General features: G+C 43.7%; 1 protein-coding gene across 1 annotated transcript in view; it reads left to right on the top strand.

The window, feature by feature from the left end:
* Positions 1-14,133, top strand: part of ADCY8 (adenylate cyclase 8) — a 182,148-nt gene extending 168,015 nt beyond the window's left edge. Inside the window, exons 14-18 of the mRNA XM_050940609.1 lie at positions 355-513; positions 2,530-2,676; positions 9,064-9,156; positions 9,759-9,873; positions 13,646-14,133. Coding sequence (XP_050796566.1) covers positions 355-513; positions 2,530-2,676; positions 9,064-9,156; positions 9,759-9,873; positions 13,646-14,133 — 1,002 coding nt within the window. The remainder of the gene's footprint in view (positions 1-354; positions 514-2,529; positions 2,677-9,063; positions 9,157-9,758; positions 9,874-13,645) is intronic.
* The last annotated feature ends 9,251 nt before the right edge of the window (positions 14,134-23,384 follow it).

Below are 23,384 nucleotides of genomic sequence, written 5' to 3'. Positions count from 1 at the left end.
CACTGTCATATATAAGAACAAAAGCAAATGTCTGTTTGCCCTAGCAGCAGAAACAGCTCACTTCAGGCATCTCAAAGTTGAAAGTCCTTCTTGAAGCAAGTTGGGCTTTTCATACTTCTGTTCACTGAGAAAAGAGTGCTTGTCCTTAAGAGGTAAAAAGATGAATATATTTTCTGATCTAGAAGCTGGAAGAATATGTTGTTAACCCAGCTATTTATTCTATTACTTTATCTCATGTCTGACTCCATAATATCATTCTTTAAGTAATGCAAACATGTTCTAGGGGGAAATAGTTTATTGCGTGTCTGCGCTTATCTCATCAGACTTAATGTTTGCCTTTCTTCATAACTATAGCTTGAATACACAGCCCGCCTGGACTTTCTGTGGCGCGTTCAAGCGAAAGAAGAAATCAACGAAATGAAGGAATTAAGAGAACACAATGAAAATATGCTACGAAATATTCTGCCAAGTCATGTTGCCCGTCACTTCCTGGAGAAGGATCGAGATAATGAAGTACGTATCAATTTGTTTCGGGAAGGGCAGCCGGGACATCCCTCAGCTCGCGCTGCTTCCCGCAGCCCCCATTGGCCTGGAGTGGTGAACCGCAGTCAGTGGGAGCCGCGATCGGCCGAACCTGAGGACACGGCAGGTAAACAAACCAGCCCAGCCCGCCAGGGGATTTCCCTGAACAAGCAGCGGACCGGCTTTGAGAACCACAGTTCTAAAGAACAATGGAAATCAGGCTTCAGATTGGAGTTATACAAGACCTTTAAACTGTGCATCATGAACCAAGGGTTCACAAATAGTTCTAGAATCAAGATACCAGCAATAAGCTATTTGAAGTACAATTAAATGGGTTCAGAATCCCACTTGTCAGACAGTACTTTTTTGAAAATAGATGTAACTAGCCAAAATAAGTCTGACAGGACAAGCCATCGTTTTTTCTAAAAGTTGTGCTTTAAAGTATCAGCTAGGAAAAGATGACATCATCTTCAAAAGTTGCATGTCCAGGCACTTAAGAGTTTAACCTCTTGGGGAATTTCCTACTCTGTAAGAATTAAATTGCTAAGAAACCATAATGTTATTATGCACAATTGAAGGTGTGTGTGCATATGACAGAAAGAGAGCAAAAGCAATGCACTTTTTTAGTGTGAAATAAACTCCAGTTCTGGCCCCTGCCATCTTCTGTCATGAATATACTATGGCTGCTGGGAGAGTACATGCTCCATCCTACTGAACCATTGAGATATAATGTACATCCACACACATTCATATTCAGTGCTAAAATAATTTTCAAAAGAAGCATTGAAACCAGATCCCTGGTAGGTCAATGCTGATGCATTCAATACACTTGCAGTTGTATTTCAGCTGCCACCTCTGCTTTTTGCAAGGCAATTTCCTGGAGCGATTATACCTGAGGAGGATTTATGAATGAGCTGGCTGGCGTTAACATCTGGAAGATTACTGTACAATCAATCTTATAATTCATGTCTGGCTATTAACTTAATTCTCCTGCTCTCAAAAAATGACTCCCGAGATGTGTACTGTAAGCACTTTCCAATGGACTTATTATTTCTATCTTAATGCTTCCTACCAAAAATAGAACAACGGAGCAAGGGAAGGCTCAGCTGAATGGTTTTATAGACAGCACTGGGGGAGAAAATACATATGTGTATGTATATACACTCATTCATTCACACACTGTCTCTTCTCCCATAATTAGGGCCCCAGGCTTTACTCTGAGCACTGCAGCTGTGAAAGGGGAGTTTGAACTCTGTATGGTTCCCCTGTCCCTGCAGAAGCACCTCCATCACAGATGAAGGAGTGGCTGGGTTAAGAAAGTCAGCTGTGTTCCAAAGAACTTGAATTACTTTACAAACTTGAACAAATTAAGACTCACAGCACCCCTGGGTGGTGGTTGTTCCCATTTTTATTGTCAGGTAAATTGCTGCACAGAGAGAAGAGATGTGCTGATGACTAAAGAGTGAGTCAGTAGAAAAGTCAAGAACAGAAATCAAGAACCCAGTTCTTACCATTAGACAACAGCACTATTGCCAATCCCAAGCTTTCAAAAAAAATTGAGTGGCTTAAAAATCATGAGATGTTCACAATAATTAATGTAAGGTTCTTTTTGTTTGCTTTCTAGTGTTTAAGCCTTGCAGATACACATTTCCAACGCTTCTCCACAACCATGAGGGCTGAAAATGTTTTTCTTTTAAATTAAAGCTGAAATTCTTACATAATCACATGACTCAAGCTGATGGGTCTTTAAGAAAAGCACTAAATATTGCAAGAGCCTCAGGATAAAATTACAAGTGTTGGCCACCCTGTTGGCAGCCTCCTCCCAGAGAACTCAATAGTACCTATGAAGTGCCATGTCCAGAGCTGTTCATTAAACAAATGTTAAGTTGTTCTTAAAAAGACAGAGACATGGGTTGTGAAGTGCAGACAATGAATTTCCACAGACCTTTGCCACCTATGGGATAACTTTTCACTCCAACTTGTTTTTCTTCCCTATTGTTCCCTTAGGAGTTATACTCTCAGTCCTATGATGCTGTTGGCGTGATGTTTGCTTCCATCCCTGGGTTTGCTGATTTTTATTCTCAAACTGAAATGAATAACCAAGGAGTGGAATGTCTCCGTTTGCTGAATGAAATCATTGCAGACTTCGATGAGGTAATACCAGCTAATAGAGAAGGGGGCTTGGTGGACTTTAAATAATGAACGCCCAGATCAGCAGGTCTGACACTTGATTAATCATATTTACTAAGTCCCTGCAATATTTGTTCCTGGTCTTTATTGTAATTGCTATTCAAGGTGTATCTTTTCTTCTACTGAAAGTGCCAAGCACTGATATTAATTACACCAGTAAGGTGAAGTTAAGACTGAAATTAGTTGAATGACTTGGATTTACACCTGTGTGATTGCAGTCAGAATCTGTCCCAATACATCTAAATAATATAGCTATAGACTCATACCTTGGTATTGATGGTTAAAGTGGATGAAGTTATCTGCACTAGTTTTGGGAAAGGAGTGGTCCAGATTTAGAGAGTAATAGCATTGTTTTGAAGGCAATGAATTTATGGACTCAAGGAATATGAAGGAAAAAATAGTGAACAGTGTCAAATCAAATGTCCAGATTCTTGAAAGAAGATGGTAAACGAGGGCTGGAGAGATGGTTGAGTTTTGATTGAGGATGCTGGCCTGGTCAGATAAGGAGGATACAGGTTTAGATATATTAAGCTGAACTAAGTTTCGTAGTGATGCTAATAATCTGTAAGGAAAGGACTTAAAGTCGAGGGCTATATTTAGGTATCATTTCCCCAGAAAGGACAACCAAGGTTGATTTCAGACTAGGCTTCAAGGGGAATAAGATAAACAAGGGAAGAGAAGCCAGCCTAGGACAAACCCCTAAGGTTTAATGGCAGAGAAGTAACCATTGCCAGTTGCAAGAGAGGAGCAGCTGGAGAGCAGGAAACAAGTTGTCCAAGGCTATTGCTAACTCTGCCAATCAATTAATAGTGATGTCAAGATAGATGGTATCAAATTCTGTACTGCAGTCAGGAAGGATTAGAAGAGAAAAGGAACAAGGGCTAGACCTGAGAAGATCTTTGAGCAGAAGGACAGTTTAAGAACTGTGAAGTAGCTGGAAGCCATAGTGGAAACTACCAACAATAGAGACTGTCAACCTGGGGGATACAGACAAGTTTCAGTAGGTTGCGACCGCTCTGCCTTTCGCCTATTGCTAAATGGCAGCAGTTCTTGATCCCAGCTAGATGGGAGAGAGGTCCTGGTTTCAGTGTGGAAAAGTATCAGAGGGGTAGCCGTGTTAGTCTGGATCTGTAAAAGTGTGGAAAAGCTTGAGCACCCCAGATCCAGGGCATTGCTTTTGGAAAAGCAAATTAGAGAGCTCAGAAAAAAAAATCTGAATTTCCAGGATTTTGCTAAGAAAGAAGATTGAAGATCAGATGGAGAGAGGGCGGGGATGGACATAAACAAGAAAGAATCTTCAGAAAGGGTCGGAATTGTGGCAATCTTGAGACCACTAGGGAAGGTACCAAAGGACAGTGGATGGCGGTCTGTTGCTGTGACACTGAATTTGGAGTCAGGAGGAGATAAAGTGAGAGGGAATACAATCAAGGCTCACAGTGCTTTTCTATTGAAAGGATGGGATCTCAAAGGGCACCAAAGGAAAAGGATGAGGGTGTGAGTGATAAGCACATGAATGAAGTAGAGGAGATACATTTCTCTAGGTTCTTATGTGCCCCCCAGCACCACGGTGTCTAAGTGCCTTAGAATTTTAAATGAATTTATCCTCGTATTGCCCCTGTGCCAGAAGCATTGTTATCCAAATTTTACAGGTGAGGAACTGAGGCACAAAGAGGCAAAACCAGGACCATCGCCTTCCTCTCCCAGGGTAGTGTGAGAGGGAGGCTGGTCGTGGGTACATCTTGGATTTTGACTGACTGGCAAGTGCTGGGGTGAGGTAGTGATGGTCAGAGAGGAATAAGGAGGCACAATCTGAGGTCTCTATGGTTTGAGCATTGGCCTGCTGAACCCAGGGTTGTGAGTTCAATCCTTGAGTGGGCCACTTAGGGATCTTGGGCAAAATCAGTATTTGGTCCTGCTACTGAAGGCAGGGGGCTGGACTCAATTACCTTTCAGGGTCCCTTCCAGCTCTATGACATGGGTATATCTTCATAATTACCTTTCAAATATCATGGCTACTCAACAAGCTTTGCTACTTCTAGGCTCCTGCATAGCTCTCCTTACAGGTATAAATATCTGATTTTATACCTAAGCTCACACCCAGTTGTCACCATATTTCTTGATTAATGGTTTTGTTTTTCTTTGTAGATCTGATTTCTAATTTTATGCCTCAAAGATAATGCAAAGTTTATGCTATGAATTAATTTTAAGAAGTCCTGTCATGCATGTGAGTGCAATCTTGGCAGAATAATCATATTGCTGTAGCTGTGATCACTAAAGACATCTCTTTCACCAAGAATATGAATGTTATCTCACATTCAAGTCCCTAACATGTACTCTCTGATTAATAAAGAGCCTATTGAGGAACTATGTTAAGTCTCAGACATCTTTAGCTGTATAATAGGTTTTGGTGTGGATATTAAATGAAATAATGTGATCCCTTGCTAGCTGCTAAGCAACTTCGAGTGTGGAGATGCAGTTTACTTACTCCAGCTAGACTCTGGTCTGCAGCCCAGCTGTTTGAAAGGAAGCAAATAAGAGAGAATAACTGAAAAGAGTTAATGGTCATGCACAGGAAAGAAGGAAAGGCTGAGAAGCATGAACAAAATGTACTGTAAAGAGACAAAGAAGTCATTTAGCTTCCCATTTTCAGCTGTGCAACATTCCCTAGCTGAAAGTCTGCTGGTAACATTTTCTTGCAAATATTGACTTAAGGACAAGGTGGAGGGGACCCACCCTTGGTGTGCATGATGCTTCCTTGCCAATATTTCACCCTACTTTTTATTTGCAGACCTGTGAGCAAATCTGGATGCACAGCTTGGGAGCAGCCCTGTTAGTGTTGGGAAAATGCTGCTTTTCAGCATTACATATACAAAGATTGTGAAAAACAATTGCTTTACTCAGCAGCTGTTAAGGACTAGTAGGGTGATTATGAAAAATGGTGACATCTTAGTCAACGTTTCTGCAGCCTGCATGTATTTGGAGTCAGAGCTGCTGACTTCAGTGACCACCATCCACTGTGACTGCTTATTATTCCTGTTTGCTCCAGTCAGCTGAGAGAGAGTGAGATGGATTGTTTTCTGTTAAAGATTCTGCAGCTGGAATGTAGTTGTCGTTGGTGATGGCATGTGAGCCGGAACAAATCCAGTTTGCCTGCCAGAGCCTAGACTGAGTTTGCAGATCTGGCAGGTGGAGGGGAACAAAATAATTATGGAGTCACTGAATGATAACAAACCATTCTTTATTCAGTTTGAGATCAGGGCTCAGATTTGCACCTACCTGGGCAGAGGACCTTTTCTGTTGATATTCGTTCCCCACCAGTTGAGTTTGAGAGCTGCATAAAGGAACATACTGTGCTGATGGCACAATATAATTATCTTTTCTCCTTGACACACAGATATGGTGTCTTCTAAATGTCCTTCTGCATCATTCTCTTTGGTATGCCTTCTGTGGCAGAAGCAGCATGAAGGAAGGGAGGTTAGAGCATTAGTGGTGAAAATCCTGTTCTGGATTCACCCAGTTGCTGCATGTACACTTTTAAGTCATGTGCTGTGGCTGTGATGTAAACCACCTCTTTCACCACCATCGCATTCTGCAGATAAGGAGGAGTGGTGTGCATCAGGAGAACTCTTCTGGGTGTAATCAGCCTGAGGAAACAGATGTGTCGATGCTCCAAAACCGATATGAGTGTTGATTGCTCTATAATTTGGTGAACAGGACTGCTACTGTCTGGTCTTCTGTCTTCATGGTAGTAGATCTATATTGAGGATAGAAAAACAAACAGAAGACTTCTCTGGCTGAATTTCAGCCATTTTGTGCTTCCTGTGCTTCTGGGAAGCTGTATGCTACCTCACAGTGTCACAATCCCACACCTCTTTGCCCTTTGTCCTCGGGAGAAATAACCTACATTGTGAGGATGAATTCAAGACTGCCCACTCCATAACCCTCTCCTCCTACTCCCCACATTCCCACACAGGTTGGGGAAGCACCAGCCTCATGGAGCCCTGCTTTCCTTGTGTACTTAAAGCAGCAGTCCAAAGAGGACTCACATGGGTCTAACTGCCTCTTATATCCTGGTACAGACACATAAGGCCAGGCTATAGTCTGGCCGCAAATTTATGTATTTGAGGGCATGTGACTCTGGAACTTATTTTCCCCAAAGCTCCAAAAGTCTGACCTTCAGAACCTGCTGTAAGGCCTGTCTAGTTATCCAGGCCTCTCTCTGATGCACAAGCCGGGAGGTGATGACTTCTGGACTGGCATGGGGAGTCTTTCAGTGTGACAACGTGTCATTTGAGAATGCAGTTATACGTGATTTTCTATTCTGTAGACATGCTCAGAGGCACTGACAGGCACATTTACTATATGGACACTGTGCTGCCTTTTTATAGCACCACTATATGTAACTATTATTATAATTATTCAATGTATCCTAGAAGGCACAACCAAGGCCAAGCCCTCAGTGTTTTGTATGCTGTACAGAAGCACACATAGACACTGTCCCTGCCCTGAAAATTGCAGATCTAAGGCAATTTTTTTTCCGATATCTCATTTTCTATCTAATCAGTTTAATCTAAGGTGGTTACCACTTTAGTGGTGTCTTGGTGCTGCTGTTACTTGTTTTGGTATTTTAATAAGGGCTTTCTACTTCACGGATCATTTTTCCTTTCTCTTTACGCTGCAGTGATTTAAGCCATGTTTATGATATCAGTCTTTTGCCATAGCCGTCACCATGCTGTCACAAATATAAATTATGATTTAACTGCAGAATCACATTTTCACACTTCACTGATTAAATTGTACTTGCATAATATGCCCAGGTGCATGCAACTGGGTAATATTGTGTGTGTACACTTGAGAACCAATCTTGCATTTTTTTGCATGATCAATGACATCCCCTGAGCTTGGATATGTGAAGAATGTGGGACCAAGCCTTTAATTAGTTTTTGGGATCAAGGTAGGTTTAGTGTTAGAAAATGTGCCCTAAATTGCCCAGGCAAATTAGTGAACAAAGGAAGGGGGGGAAAAACCAGAACTGAGTCAATTTGAATATTTTCCCACAATATTAAAATCCATCTTTGTAAGATGCCACAGAGCAGAAAATGAAAAAGAAACCATTGTTTTAAACATGGAAGGAAGCAGCTGATAAAATGGCTGAAGCTGAAATATAAGGGTATTTAAAATAATAGAAGACAAAAGAGAAGATAGCTTGAGATATTCTCTGTAAATGATCTAAGAGCCAATGGCTTCTTTGCGCCTGAAAAGAGCACAGTTCAGATATTTGTCATGCTTTTTAAATTACTGTGTTGCTCACTGCAGTTTACAAAAACACTTCGGAAGCTGAAAATGAAATCTGTTTCTTTACCAAAATTGTTTTCCCCCAACGCCTGTTCACACTGATCTGTTGCCATCAGATTGCTCATGAAGGCTGTGTTACAAGCAATGATTACTCTCTTTAAGAAAGCATTGAAGCTTCTGGCTTTTGGGCAGGGAAAGGCACATAAATGGCTTTGCAAGCAGATAGAAGAAAATAAAAGTAGGTCATGTGTTGGCCTTTCCATGGTTGGAAGGGCATATGGGTTTACATTCCCTGCATAGGTGGCAGTTCACCATTCCATTAGAGACAGGTGGTGTGATTTCCATAAACAAGATACAATGTTTCCAAGACCCCAGATTCTTGACTTACATACAATGGAGTTAGTATGATGGGAGGTCATCTGTGATAAGCCTGTGGTATGCATCTTGCTTTGAATAACGTAATCTCTTTAGCTTTTAATCAATGAGAACCTCAGAAGCATGAATTGGAAGAACTTTGCTTAGTGATATATAGTATAAGGGTGTTTAATGTTTTGCCTAATAAGAGAGAACTCTCCTCTAGGATTTAAGGAGATTTTGTAACGTTTTGGGTGCTGGTTGTTTTTTTTTTCCAGTTTGTTTATGCTTAGTTTGTGTGTATGTGTGTGTATACATATATGTGTATCTGTGTGTGTGTGTTGTGTGTGATGGAACTGCAGCAATTGCCTGAATTTAAATTGGACTTTAGTGTGCGTATGTTGTACTATCCATAATACAATGTGCCAAGAAGCCCTGCAGGGCACAGCAGGGTTTAACTGAATGTATTTTGTGAGTACCTAGCATGGAAACTTCAAAAGCTTTAAGCTCATTGTACAAAGAAGTTCAAGCGAACTGTGTGCCATTGTCAATTACACAAGATGCTCTACCAAATTAGATCTTCCTTACAATGAACTGTGAGAATAATTATTAGTTTAGGTCTTTGTACTTGTACAATTTAACTCTACAGCATTTGGCATCAGGTACTATAGAAGTAACAGCGTTTTGTCTCATTTTCATTAGTTACTAGGTGAAGAAAGATTTCAAGATATTGAAAAAATTAAAACCATTGGCAGCACATACATGGCTGTATCAGGATTATCACCTGAAAAACAGGTAAGGGGCTAATTCAATCTTTTTAAATCAAGTAGAGATGTCAATGTGATGCTCTTCATCCATTCCTGCATAGTAAAGGATATTGGCGTCATTTTTAGATGCTCACAGGGAGATATTTACTAGAAGAAAATAGAGATTTGGAACTTCTAGCGAATGAAAATCACAATTGTTCTCAAAGAATTCTCTCGCCTTCTCTTTTCTTCTTTCACTCTGAATGCTGTTTCTCCCCTTATTCCCCTGACTCCCATTCTCATTACTTTTCCTCGTAAGCCAAGTTGTGATTCTCTTTCCTCACCCCCTCAGCTTTAACTTTATCCCCTGAAGTCCCACCTCCTGCTTGTTCCCATTATTACCCATCAAATTCCTGATCTCAAGCAAAGCATTTACAGTATTTCACAGCAAGGCATCTCTGTACCGAAATGTGTAAGCAGTGCACCATAAATGGAATGTATTACCTCTCCAAACCACTTCACTGAGGTTTAATAGGGTATGATGAGACTGCTCTTATGAATTATGATTTCACATACTTAGCTCTGGGGAGATAGTTGTTTTACAGCAAATGCAAAACTCACATAATGTATTCCATTTTAATTCACTCTTAGCAATGTGAAGACAAATGGGGACATTTGTGTGCTCTGGCTGACTTCTCCATAGCTTTGAATGAAAGTATACAGGAGATCAACAAGCATTCGTTCAACAACTTTGAACTCCGCATCGGTAAGTACAGTGCAAGCATTTGAAATAAAGTGGGTTGTTTATACATAAGAACATAGGAATGACCATACTGGGTCAGACCAGTGGTCCATCTAGACCAGTATCCTTTCTTCTGACAGTGGCCAGTGCCTGATGCTTAAGAGGGAATTCAGAGAACAAGGCAATTATTCAGTGATCCATCTCCTGTCATCCAGTCCCAACTTCTGGCAGTCAGAGGTTTAGGGACACCCAGAGCATGGGGTTGCATCCTGACAATCTTGGGTAATAGCTATTGATGGATCTATCTTCATGAACTCATCTAATTCTTTTTTGAACCCAGTTATACTTTTGGCAATGAGTTCCACAGGTTGCTTGTGCACTGGGTGAAAAAGTGCTTCCTTATGTTTGATTTAAACCAGTTGCCTATTACCTACCTGCTGCCTATTATGACCTGCAAGGACATTGTATATTGATCACGTGGTTGTACAGAATTTCAATACCACCAACTATTTTGTCTTCTGTGGTCAGATTGACTTCAGTCATGAGCAGAGATAGAAATCCAACCTTCCGGCTCCCAAAGTACAGGCTCCTACTACTTAGCCTAAAAAAGAATCTTCTGGTTCTCTTTTTATAACGCTTATAATCTCTTGTTCAAGCTATTGTACTAATGGATGATAACATTCTGTACACTCTCGCATGAATCTGACAGAGAGACATTGTTGTGTGATGGTCTGAGCATTAGAAGGGGATCCAGGAGCAACTGTAGCTCATCCTGGATCTGATACTGACTCACCTTGGTTTTTTTCATTTAATCTCCCTGCCTCAGCTGCTTCTCTTGTAAAATAGAAATGAGAGCTTATTCTAAGTGCGGTAAAATATTTTTTGGCTTTTCACAAAAATCTAATTCCAGTTCTGACCAGACCTGTAGGATCACCAGTGGTTTTGAATTGCAGCCATGGGGAACCTGGCATCCTGGATGAAACAGATAGGATGGGACACAAAAGTGATAAGCTGTATGTATTGGATACAGCAGTAACATGCCTATACCTGACAGTCATTATAGGAGACTGCATTACTGGATAAGCCCAAAACATACCCAGCAGAACTGTGGTTCCTTAAAAGTGGCCTTTCCACATCAAGGTTCAACTGTACAGATCAGGCAATGTGGGGAGGATTGCATTGTCATTGTCCATATATAGAATCATAGGATATCAGGGTTGGAAGGGACCTCAGGAGGTCATCTAGTCCAACCCGCTGCTCAAAGCAGGACCAATCCCCAACTAAATCATCCCAGCCAGGGCTTTGTCAAGACTGACCTTAAAAATCTCTAAGGAAGGAGAATCCACCACCTCCCTAGGTAACTCATTCCAGTGCTTCACCACCCTCCTAGTGAAAAAGTTTTTCCTAATATCCAACCTAAACCTCTCCCACTGCAACTTGAGACCATTGCACCTTGTTCTGTCAATCAGGTACCACTGAGAACAGCCTAGATCCATCCTCTTTGGAACCTCCTTTCAGGTAGTTGAAAGCAGCTATCAAATCCCCCCTTAGTATTCTCTTCTTCAGACTAAACAATCCCAGTTGCCTCAGCCTCTCCTCATAAGTTATGTGCTCCAGCCCCCTAATCATTATTGTTGCCTTCCGCTGGACTCTTTCCAATTTTCCACATCCTTCTTGTAGTTTGGGGCCCAAAACTGGACACGATACTCCAAATGAGGCCTCACCAGTGCAGAGTAGAGGGGAATGATCACGTCCCTCGATCTGCTGGCAATGCCCCTATGTATACAGCCCAAAATGCTGTTAGCCTTCTTGGCAACAAGGGCACTCTGTTGACTCATATCCAGCTTCTCGTTCACTGTAACCCCTAGGTCCTTTTCTGCATAACTGCTTCCTAGCTATTCGGTCCCCAGTCTGTAGCAGTGAATGAGATTCTTCCGTCCTAAGTGCAGGACTCTGCACTTGTCCTTGTTGAACCTCATCAGATTTCTTTTGGCCCAATCCTCTAATTTGTCTAGACCCTCTGTATCCTATCTCTACCCTCCAGCATATCTACCAGTCCTCCCTGTTTAGTGTCACCTGCAAACTTGCTGAGGGTGCAATCCATGCCATCCTCCAGATCATTAATGAAGATATTGAACAAAACCGTCCCCAGGACTGACCCTTGGGGCACTCCGCTTGATACCGGCTGCCAATTAGACACGGAGCCATTGATCACTACCCATTGAGCCCGATGATCTAGCCAGTTTTCTATCTACCTTATAGTCCATTAATCCAGTCCATACTTCTTTAACTTACTGGCAAGAATACTGTGGGAGACCATATCAAAAGTTTTGCTAAAGTCAAGGAATAACACATCCACTGCTTTCCCCTCATCCACAGAGACAGTTATCTCATCATAGAAGACAATTAGATTAGTCAGGCATGAGTTGCCCTTGGTGAATCCATGCTGACTGTTCCTGATCACTTTCATCTCCTCTAAGTGCTTCAGAATTGATTCCTTGAGGACCTGCTCCATGATTTTTCCAGGAACTGTGGTGAGACTGACTGGCCTGTAGTTCCCCAGATCCTCCTTCTTCCCTTTTTTAAAGATGGGCAATACATTAGTCTTTTTCCAGTCATCCAGGACCTCCCCCAATCGCCATGAGTTTTCAAAGATAATGGCCAATGTCTCTGCAATCACATCCGCTAACTCCTTTAGCACCCTCAGATGCAGCGCATCCAGCCCCATGGACTTCTGCTCATCCAGCTTTTCTAAATAGTCCCAAACCACTTCTTTTTCCACAGAGGACTGGTCATCTCCTCCCTATGCTGTGCTGCCCAGTGCAGCAGTCTGGGAGCTGACCTTGTTTGTGAAGACAGAGGCAAAAAAAGCATTGAGTACATTAGCTTTTTCCACATCCTCTATCACTAGGTTGCTTCTCTCATTCAGTAAAGGGCCCACACTTTCCTTGACTTTCTTCTTGTTGCTAACATACCCGAAGAAACCCTTCTTATTATTCTTAACATCTCTTGCTAGCTGCAACTCCAAGTGTGATTTGGCCTTCCTGATTTCACTCCTGCATGCCTGAGCAAAATTTTTTTACTCACTGGTCATTTGTCCAGTCTTCCACTTCTGGTAAGCTTCTTTTTTGTGTTTAAGATCAGCAAGGATCAGCTGGTCGTGTGCCATATTTACTATTCTTTCTACAGCAATTTCTCTCCAGAGTGTGTATCTATCACCTTTCACCGGTACTGAATTTACTTTTAAAATAGGCATATAAGACTCTTTTAATCTTAAGCATTACCCCTTGTCTTAAATTTACTAGTGGTGCTTGCAGGACAATTTTAGCTTTCCCAAAATAATGCTAAGCCACTAAGAAAAGATGATATTTTTAAGCAATTGCATCATGATGTTATGATGTCTTTTCATGAGAAGTAACAATATGATGCTGTCACATCCTGATAACATAATACTAACAAGTTTGTCTTGCAGGACAAACTCCCAAAAGATGGCAAACCTACTTGGAACAAAGGCTAATCCTGAGCCCTTGTACAGTACCAAGTTTATTGGTGTCAAGGTGATGCATAGTTCACAGATATTCACATCATACGGTGATAGCTATAATATACAATCAATATCCAGATAGAAGTTCCAATATTTTATGTCCTTATTTCTCTTTATTTCCACCCTTTTCCTAAAACTCAGAGAAGAATGTGTCTGAAGCAAACTTCTAAAGTATAACTGCAAACTTGGTATATCAGACGTTCTTGCCTGATTGTCTAATTATGTTTCCTCTTGATTTTATTTTGTTTGTAGGTATTAGCCATGGCTCTGTTGTAGCAGGAGTTATCGGTGCTAAGAAACCCCAGTATGATATCTGGGGCAAAACAGTTAACTTAGCTAGTCGAATGGACAGCACTGGTGTAAGCGGCAGAATACAAGTGCCTGAAGAAACATATCTGATCCTGAAGGACAAGGGATTTGCTTTCGACTATCGAGGAGAGATTTACGTCAAAGGTATCAGCGAACAGGAAGGAAAAATCAAAACATATTTTCTTCTAGGAAGAGTACAACCAAATCCTTTAATCTTACAACCAAGAAAACTGACTGGACAGTATTCCTTAGCAGCTGTTGTATTAGGACTTGTACAGTCTCTTAACAGGCAAAAACAGAAGCAAATCCTTAATGAGAACAATAACTCTGGCATCATAAAGGGACATTATAACCGGCGGACTTTGCTATCTTCCAGTGGACCAGAGGCAGTGGCCCAAGCAGAGGCCTCCGACAAAACTGAATTGCCATAATAAACATTTTGTTTGTGTTCTTTTTTTTAATTTCTTTTATATATAAAATAAATATACAAATAAAAAGGGTTTAATTTTTTTTAGAAAAAATGTGATTCTTTTTCCTTTTGGTACAATGTTCATGCGAAACGTAAGTCACTAGCGGTTACAGGAATTAGTAATGGACTGAGAGACGTCAAGTCATTACTTAGCGTTAGTTATCCATTGTCCTACCGTAGTAAGCTAGAAGCCCAGTCTAAGATCAGGGTCCCATCATGCTAGTCATCGCACAAGCCCCTGATAAAAGAGAATCTTGGCCAGGAAGAGTTTAGAATCTAAAGAGAACTAATAGACCAAATGGGAGGGAACTAAGGCACAGAGAGGTCATGTGACTTGCCCAAGGTCATATAGGAAGCCTGTGGCATGGCTAGGAATTGCACTCAGATCTCCTGATTTCCAGTCCACTGCCTTGCTCACAGAGATGAAGGACAATCTTGTGGTTATCACTTCAGATTCACACCAGGTCTACAGCATTACCATCTGATGGCTCTTTGGCCTGTGTGAAATGAGTGAGTCTCAATCTAGTCCACATCACAAAACTCACCACTTCAGCTGCTGCTCCTTTTAGACTAGTAGACTTGAAGGCCAGAAGAGACAATGGTGGTCATCTAGTCTGACCTCATGTAGGTCGCAGGCCACAGAACCTCACCCATCCATTCACTCCTGTAATAGGCCCATAACCTCTGGCTGAGTTAGTGAAGTCCTCAACCCTTGATTTAAAGACTTCAAGTTACAGAGAATCCACCATTTACTCTAGTTCAAACCAGCCTGTGACACATGCCTCATGTTGCAGAGGAAGGCAAAATTTAAACCCCAGGGTCTCTGCCAATCTAACATGGAGGGAAAATTCATTCCCAATCCCAAATAGGTTGATCAGTTAGACCCTGAGCATATTGGAAAGACCCACCAGCCAAACACCTGGGTAAAGGGTTTAGGCCTTTTGCATTCACTACAGAATTCACTGTAGTAACTCAGAGCCCTCCTCATCTAGTGTCCCATCTGTGATCACTGGGGATATTTGCTACTAGCAGTCACGGATGGGCCATATGCCACTGTAGTCAGTTTCATCATAACATCCTCTCCTTGATTTTATCAAGCTCAGTCTTGAAACCAGTTAGATTTTTTACCCCTACTGCTGTCCTTGGGAGGCTTTTCCAGAACATAGCTTGTCTGATGGTTAGAAATCTTCATCTAATTTTAAGCCTAAACTTGTTTATGGCCAGTTTATAGCTATTTGTTCTTGTGCCAACATTGGCATTTAACTTAAATACTGCTCTTCCTCCCTCATATTTTTCCATCTGATGTATTTATACAGAGCCTTTGTTTTGTTAGGCTAAATAAGACACACTCCTTAAGTCTCCTCTTGTAAGGTAGGTTCTCCATTCCTCTAATCATCCTAGTAGTCCATCTTTGTATTTGTTCCAGTTAGAATTCATCTTTCTTAGACATGGGAGACCAGAATCGCACACATTAATCTAGGTGAGGCCTAACCAGTCCTTTGTATAATGGTAATAACACTCCATTGTTGATTCCAACTGATAAATCCCTATCTTATGGCAAGAATTCTTGTTGTTAGTCCCTAAGTGCATGACCTTGCACTATTAAATTTCATCTATTACTCCAGTTTTCAAGGTCATCCAGATTTTCTTGTATGATATTCTGGTCCTCCTCCATATTGACAATACCTCCAGTAGTCTACCCTCACAGTTTTCCAGTCCAGCCTGCATCTGAAAGTCTTGAGTTTTCCCTTCAGCCTCTTCTCACCTTCCCTCCATCATCTTCTCGAATCCCCTTTGAAACTCAAACATAATTTCTAACTGCATCTCCAGACCTCAGGTCTTCTCTTCCATCACATCTATCAGGCAGCACTTCATACAAATGGAGCATCTTTCAGTTACCTACTCCAGGATAATGTACATCCCGGAGCATCCACATCCAGTCATCTTCATTGTTTCTTTCATTCCTTAGTCACTACCACTGCTACCGCTGTAGCTCTAATAGCCTTCCTTCCTATGTAACTATTAAGAAATACACACACAAAACAAAAACAGAACACCAGACACTCTCTCACACAGATTCCCCGTACAAACTCCCACTCGAACTCTTATTTCTAGTTCTGTTGGCTGGCTCCTGTGCCACTGACTGGCTGCTTGGCTGCCTTTATAGGAGCCTTATCAGTGAATTCCCACCCCCAATCAGGACGTGATCAAAGGCTCTGCTTCTGTCACAACACACTGCCCCCTACCATCCTCTACAAACCAGCAAACAAACACTCTCAAGAACTCACACTGCCCCTATGGAACCAGGGCTTAATGCCCCTGTTTCAGCTCTCTTTGCTGGCTCCTGTGCCATTTTGACAGTCTGTAAAGAGGCCACGTACTTCTTCTTAGCATATGTACAACATGCCTCAGGTGGTACGTGCCCAGGATTCATCACCAAATTTGGTCCACTGATTGGATCATTAGCTTCACCGGGGTTGGGTACTGCCAGGGAGCACAACACGAATGCTGATCCAGGCCTCCTGAGATGGAGAATTAAGCCTGACCTGCCCTTCTTACCTCTGGATGTAGATCTCAGTGCCAGGATTGAGACATCTTCATGGGGAGAGGGGAAGCTTGCCCAGCTGCTATCCATATTTGCCACAAGATAAGCAGAGGACTCCTTTCTCCAGATCTGCCAATCTGGCACCTTTCACCAGCACTAAAAATCACTTTTAAAAGCAAGCTATGGATGTCAGGGCTGGCTCCAGGGGTTTTTCCGCCCCAAGCAGTGATCGTGATCTGCGGCAATTCAGCGGGAGGTCCTTCGCTTGAGCAGGAGTGAGGGACCCTCCGCCGAATTGCTGCCGAATAGCTGGACGTGCCGCCCCTCTCCGGAGTGGCCACCCCAAGCACCTGATGGATGTGAATATAAAAATGTGAAAAAATCACACTAAGCAAAGAGGCAGGAAACAGCCTTTCTGGAAACACCAAATCTCAGTTTCCATGTATACAGCAGTAGAATAAGTAAACAGAGTAGCTTGAAATGTAGAGCAATGTCCAGGGGACTAGAATAGAATTACTGTGCCAAGAGAAAACACCCTATGGTTGTGTATGTGTAAGTATGCCTAACTCTTCCCTCTTTTATCATAGCTTAACTTCCTCACCCTCCTGCTATTGGGCAGTCCTTATCCCATAGGTTAGTATATTAGTTAAGTTAAACTCATTAATATATATGTCCGTTAGGTTACTATGCTTACCAGTAGTTGGGCTGTTAGAGGCTTTCCTTCACTCTCCCACTTCCCTGGCTCTTGTCTCGCAGACAGCAAGCAGCAAAAGACCAGAAGTCCAAAGTGCAACCACTTCGATGTTTATTGGGGTTAGTTTCCAAGCAAGCATATTCCGAAGCCCTTCACACCCGTCGGGCTTATCTCCATGTGCTGATACAGTGTGTTCCCCAGTGTTCTGTTCCCAGCTCTGACACCGCAGAGCATTTACCTTGTATCCCCATTCCCAGCTCCGACACCGCATAACCTTTACCCCGCATCCCCCTTCCCGGCTCCGACACCGCAGAGAGTTTACCCCGCATCCCCCTTCCTGGCTCCGACGCCGCAGAACGTTTACCCCGTGTCCCCCTTCCCGGCTCCGACGCCACAGAACATTTACCCCGCATCCCCCTTCCCCAGCTCCAATGGCGCAGAGCGTTTACCCCGCTTTCCCCTTCCCGGCTCCGACACCGCATAACCTTTACCCCGCATCCCCCTTCCCCAGCTCCAACGGCGCAGAGCTTTTACCCCGCTTTCCCCTTCCCGGCTCCGACACCGCACAGCGTTTACTCCACATTCCCCATTCCCGGCTCCGACGCCGCACAGCGTTTACCTCGCATCCCCCCTCCCCAGCTCCGACGCCGCAGAGCGTTTACCCCGCGTTCCCCTTCCCAGCTCCGACGCCGCAGAGACTTTACCCCGCATCCCTCCTCCCGGCTCCGATGCCGCAGAGCCTTTACCCTGCATCCCCCTTCTCGGCTCCAACGCTGCAGACCATTTACACCGCGTCCCCATTCCCACTCCGATGCCACAGAGCCTTTACCCCGCATCCCCCTTCCCGAGCGTTTACCCCGCGTCCCCATTCCCACTCTGATGACACAGAGCCTTTACCCCGCGTCCCCATTCCCGGCTCCGACACCACAAAGCCTTTACCCCACATCTCCCTTCCCGGCTCTGACGCCGCAGAGCCTTTACCCCACATCCCTCCTCCCGGCTCCGACGCCGCAGAGCCTTTACCCCGCGTCCCCCTTCCCGACTCTGACACCGCAGAGCCTTGCCTGTGTCCCTGTTCCCCATTCCCTATTCCCTGTTCCCATTCTCCCCCATTTAGCAAGCATAATTCCAATTTCCCTTCCCCCGCACTTCCTGTTTGACCCTAGTTTATACAGTAATATTCTCAGCTATACTTTACCCAATCATTTTACTGAAATTTAACTAACCCATCCGAACATATTCTCTAACCAATTATATCCCACTACCCTAATTAACTTACACCTAGCAAAATTAATTATATAGCAGACAGAAACAAATAGAGAACCAGACAGATTGACAATAGAAAAGTGAGGCCATAAAGATAAAACATACAGAAATGAGAAGTTCACAACCGCAACCATTGATAAGTGATGTCTTGCCAGACAGGACACTATCAGACTAAATTTTCTTTAACCACCCTAAGATCTGTTTCTTTATCTGGTGGTGATGGGTGCTATCAGGACAGGATCATCTTCCTAACAGCCCAATAGCACCTTATTTCAGTGTGACAGGTTTGGGATGTGAGGATGTGACTGTACGTTTCCCAGCTTATGGCTGCCCTTGCTGCTTAGCCAAAGGCCTAAGAACCAGACCTCAGCCTGTCACAGTGAGAGAAGGCCCAGACACAGGCAGACTGTGATTTTGATTCTTTGTTTTATACCCCTGTAACTAGCTAAGTGACAAAAATACACCTAAGTTCTTAAGGCCTTAAGGCCTTTACAGGCAGGCCTGAATAGCTATATTCTAATACTGGCATCTGCTGTTGTGTTCCTGCAAAATATTCTGAAGTAGTACAAACTGCCTTCGGGCAGTTACCAGCCATCTGTTTGCAACACTTGTGCTTATTGAAAAACAATAAACAAAGTCTTATGCCATCTTGTGACTCAAAGTCACAGTCTGGTTACTTACTCATCCTAACTTATTGAGCAGCTACTCCTACTCACGCTATAAGGCCTTATGCTAATTGCATAAGCTATTCTTATAGGTATAGGCCTATAGATCTCAAGTTTCTGCTACCAATTCTTTACCCCTTCCTCTGATGATTACTGCTATAATTGCTCTATGGGCTACACTATGTTAATGTGAACTAGGTTCCTTTTAGTTCATGCTAGGAGGGTCTACATGAGACAGTTAGGGTACGTCTACACTGCAATGAGCTATCCGCAACTGGGCCATGCCAACTGACACGGGTTCATGGGGCTTGGGCTAAGTGGCTGTTTAATTGCAGTGTAGACATCTGGCCTTGGGCTGGAGCCCAGATATCAGGATCCTGTAAGGTGGGAGGATCCCAAAGCTCAGGCTGCAATCCAGGCCTAAACATCTACACCCCATTAAACAGCCCTGTAGCTCGAGCCTTTATGAGTCTGAGTCAGCTGGCACGGGCCAGCCATAGGTTTTTAATTACAGCGTAGACTTACCCTTGGAGTGCAACATTTTAGTGTGCATTGCTACTCACACCCCCGTAATCCGCACTGTGCAGACAAGCCCTGAGATAGTTAAACTAATTTCACATTGAATGCGGCGTTTGGGGCACTCGGGAACCAAGTCTTGGCAGGTTTAAACAGTGCTTTAAAAAACAGCTGTCTTTTTCCTTAGGCACTAGTTTTCCTACCAACATGGATGGATCAGTGTTTCCTGTGGTTCACTTGGCATTTCATCCTTGCTAAACACATAAGTCCCTGATGCACGAGTTTTGTCCTTCTCATTGTCAATGCTGCCAGCCCCTGGAGTGACAATTTCCAGCCTGAGGAAGGTGTTAACTAGACAACAGGAATCCATGCTGAAGATGTGAGGATAACAGCATTTTTAATATGGTGCTTCTCGGCATAAGCATGGGTGGCTTTTTTTGTTAGTCCTTCCAAAATCCCCCCCTTAGCGTAGCTATATTCTGAGCAGAATTCTTTGCTAATGAAGTCTGAGCTTTGTGTCACACAGATGAAGTGCTGGCTAAATTTGTTCAGTCTCATGGAATAATATGCTAGTGAGGACATTCCACCTGTGACTTTCACAGGTAAAAAATCTCAGCCTGGGGTTACTTGTCTATGTTAGATGGCTCCTACTTATTCCACCGATTACACTGCTTGTGACTTATGCAAATATGATAGCCTAAGCAGTGGTCTCCAACTTTTTTACACCCAAGATCACTTTTTGAATTTAAGGGCAAGCAAGGATCTACCCCGTCCCTTCCTTGAGTCTCCGCCCTTTCCCCAAAGCCCCACCCCACTCACTCCGCCCACCCCCCATCACTCGTTCTCCCCCACCCTCACTCACTTTCATTGGGCTGGGACAGGGGGTTGGGGTTTAGGAGGGGGTGCAGGCTCTAGGGTGGGGCCAAGGGGTTTGCAGTGTGTGGTGGGGCTCTGCGCTGAGCCTGGGTTCAGTTCTTGGAGGGAGTTTGGGTGCAGGAGGGGGCTCGGGGCTGGGGCAGAGTGTTGGGGCACAGGAGTGGGTGGGGGTGCTGGCTCAGGGGGAGTCAGGGCTAGGGGGCTTGGGGTACAGAAGGGCATTCACGGTGCAGGAGGGGGTATGGGGTGCTGGCTCGAGGAGGGGGATCAGGGCTGGTTTGGGGTGCTGGCTCTGGGAGGGGGCTCAGGGCTGGGGCTTGGAGTGCAGGAGGGGGTTCAGTGTGCTGGCTCCAGGAGGGGGCTCAGGGTTGGGGGTTGGGGTGCAGCCTCCTGCCGGGCAGCACTTACCTTCAGCAGCTCCTGGTCGGTGACACACTGTCATTGCCGTTAAGGCAGGCTCCCTGCCTGCCCTGGCCTCACCTCCACAGCTCCCATTGGCCATAGCTCCCTGTTCCTGGCCAATGGGAGCTGCAGGGGTGGTGCTTGCAGACAGGGCCACGCTGGCTTCTTCTGGGAGCAGCATGGGGCCAGGACAGGCAGAGAGCCTGTCTTAGCAGCAGCCCCACTGGAGATCGGGATCGACTGGGAGATCCTCTAGGATCAACCAGTCGATCATGATCGACCAGTTGGTGACCACTGGCCTAAAGGCTACAAGTGAAACACTAGCTATAACCTATGCACTGTTTTATAGATATACTCTATGACTTGTCAATAGCATTGTAGCTTGTGATCTTACATCCAGCCCATAACAACGTTTATATCTATCATCAGTGTTTCTTGTCTGTTGATGCAGGTACTGCTATTCAGGCTAAAGAAGGAGGGCTCCATCCAGACCACATACTTGATTTCTACATTCCAGTACAAAACTTAAGTCTTTCTCTGTGTACATATAGGCTTAATAGTGCTGGATGTTGCTATGCAGGCACATTGTCATAATACCTTTGGCCCAAGAGGTTAGCCAATATTGGGGGCCTTACAGAGTTGTTTCTGGTGTGATGAGAAATAGAGGATGAGAGTCAGGTATTTCTTTGGTGACATCTTTGTGTACAAAAAATGTCCAAAAAGTTCTGTTTCCCTGAACACAATAGGAACAAACAGCAGCAGGCAGTTTCCTTGCTCAGAAACTCCCAAGTCTACCAAAACTACCCAAGCTCTGCTGGCTTCTAACACAAACAGGCTGCAAAACCGATAGCCTCGCCCCCTGTATTTGCAGTCAGGGAAATCCCTCAGACCGCATGGGTTAGCTCTGACTTGCCATGTGCCCCGGGCAGTGCTTCCATTGTCTGTAACTGTCTCTTCTACACAGTGGGGCTTGATTGCTTCGTCCATTGAGACTGAAGGAGTTTTAGCCACACCCATTGACTTTAGCTAGGTCTGTGTTGGTCTTTGGATCAAAGACTAACCCAATGGCAGCCTGCAATAAGTACCACAACAAGTCCGATATGCAAGCAGGGTAGGCAGTGACTAGACATGTGCACCCTCGTAAATACCAGAGGTGAGCTCAAGCCCCAGTATAGAGCTGAAGTTGAATTTACCCAAAGTTTAGGCATGTTTGAATCCAGTTTTGGTTTGGATGCATCTCCCATAACAATACATTGCTTCAGATAGCTTCAGAAATTGTCTTTTAAAAAGATTAACTATTTGTAGGAGTAAGAATAGCACCTGCTAAACCAACACACAGTGAATTGCAGCATGGTCAGTTATTCCCAGCCTTTGAAGAATCCAGTTTTGATCACTGACTCAGATAGGATATTGAACTAGCTGGACCGCTGATCTTACACCCCTCCATGGGTATATATTTACAATGTAAGGTCATTCACCCACTTTAATAAAGGGTAAAATTTGTGTAGTATCTGACATATTAAAAAAATATTTCAGGTCCCTTCTGATTGATTGACAATCCCATATCTAATGTTGAAAGTTCAAGAAGAGGTGAAAATGCTATGCAACTCACCACTACAGAGACATTTATCACAAAGGGAGAGTTGAGAGTAGGGCTTGTCTACACAGGGACACTCAGGAAAATTAATGCAAATGAATTTTTGAAGTAGGCTAGTTAGATCGCACTTAATCCCTGTGTGCACACTGTAATTCACTTTGGTATTTAATTAAATTAAAACAAATTAAGGCCATTTGAATTCTGAATGAGAGCATCCACACAAGCATTTAATGTGGTTTAACGACTCCACTTTAAATTCACACATTTCGTTCATTTGGGTTTATTTTCCCTGAGTGTTCCCATGTAGACAATCCTGCATTTCCCTATACTGAGCATAGTGATAAACTGTGGTATCTCAGGGCTTCGCTACACAGAGCATTAGTACATGCTAGAGGGACGTAAATTCCAGTGTTGCACTAGCGTGTTGCACACTAAGTGGCCTGTGTGGACACTGTTGGCATGTACTAAAAGGGCTCCATGTGCGTTAATGTAGTACTCTTTGAAACGGGACTACATTAACGCACAGTAGGGAACTTTTAGTGTGTATTGGCAGGGTCTAGCACGGGCCCTTAGTCCGCCACACGCTAGTGCATGCAGGAATTTACACTGTTTAGACAAGCTGTCAGATTCCACAGCCTGGTACCTGCCTAAA

Source organism: Gopherus flavomarginatus, chromosome 2 (genome assembly GCF_025201925.1).
Source record: "Gopherus flavomarginatus isolate rGopFla2 chromosome 2, rGopFla2.mat.asm, whole genome shotgun sequence".
In the NCBI taxonomy this organism is placed as follows: domain Eukaryota; kingdom Metazoa; phylum Chordata; order Testudines; family Testudinidae; genus Gopherus; species Gopherus flavomarginatus.
This window is presented reverse-complemented; position numbering and strand designations above follow the sequence as displayed.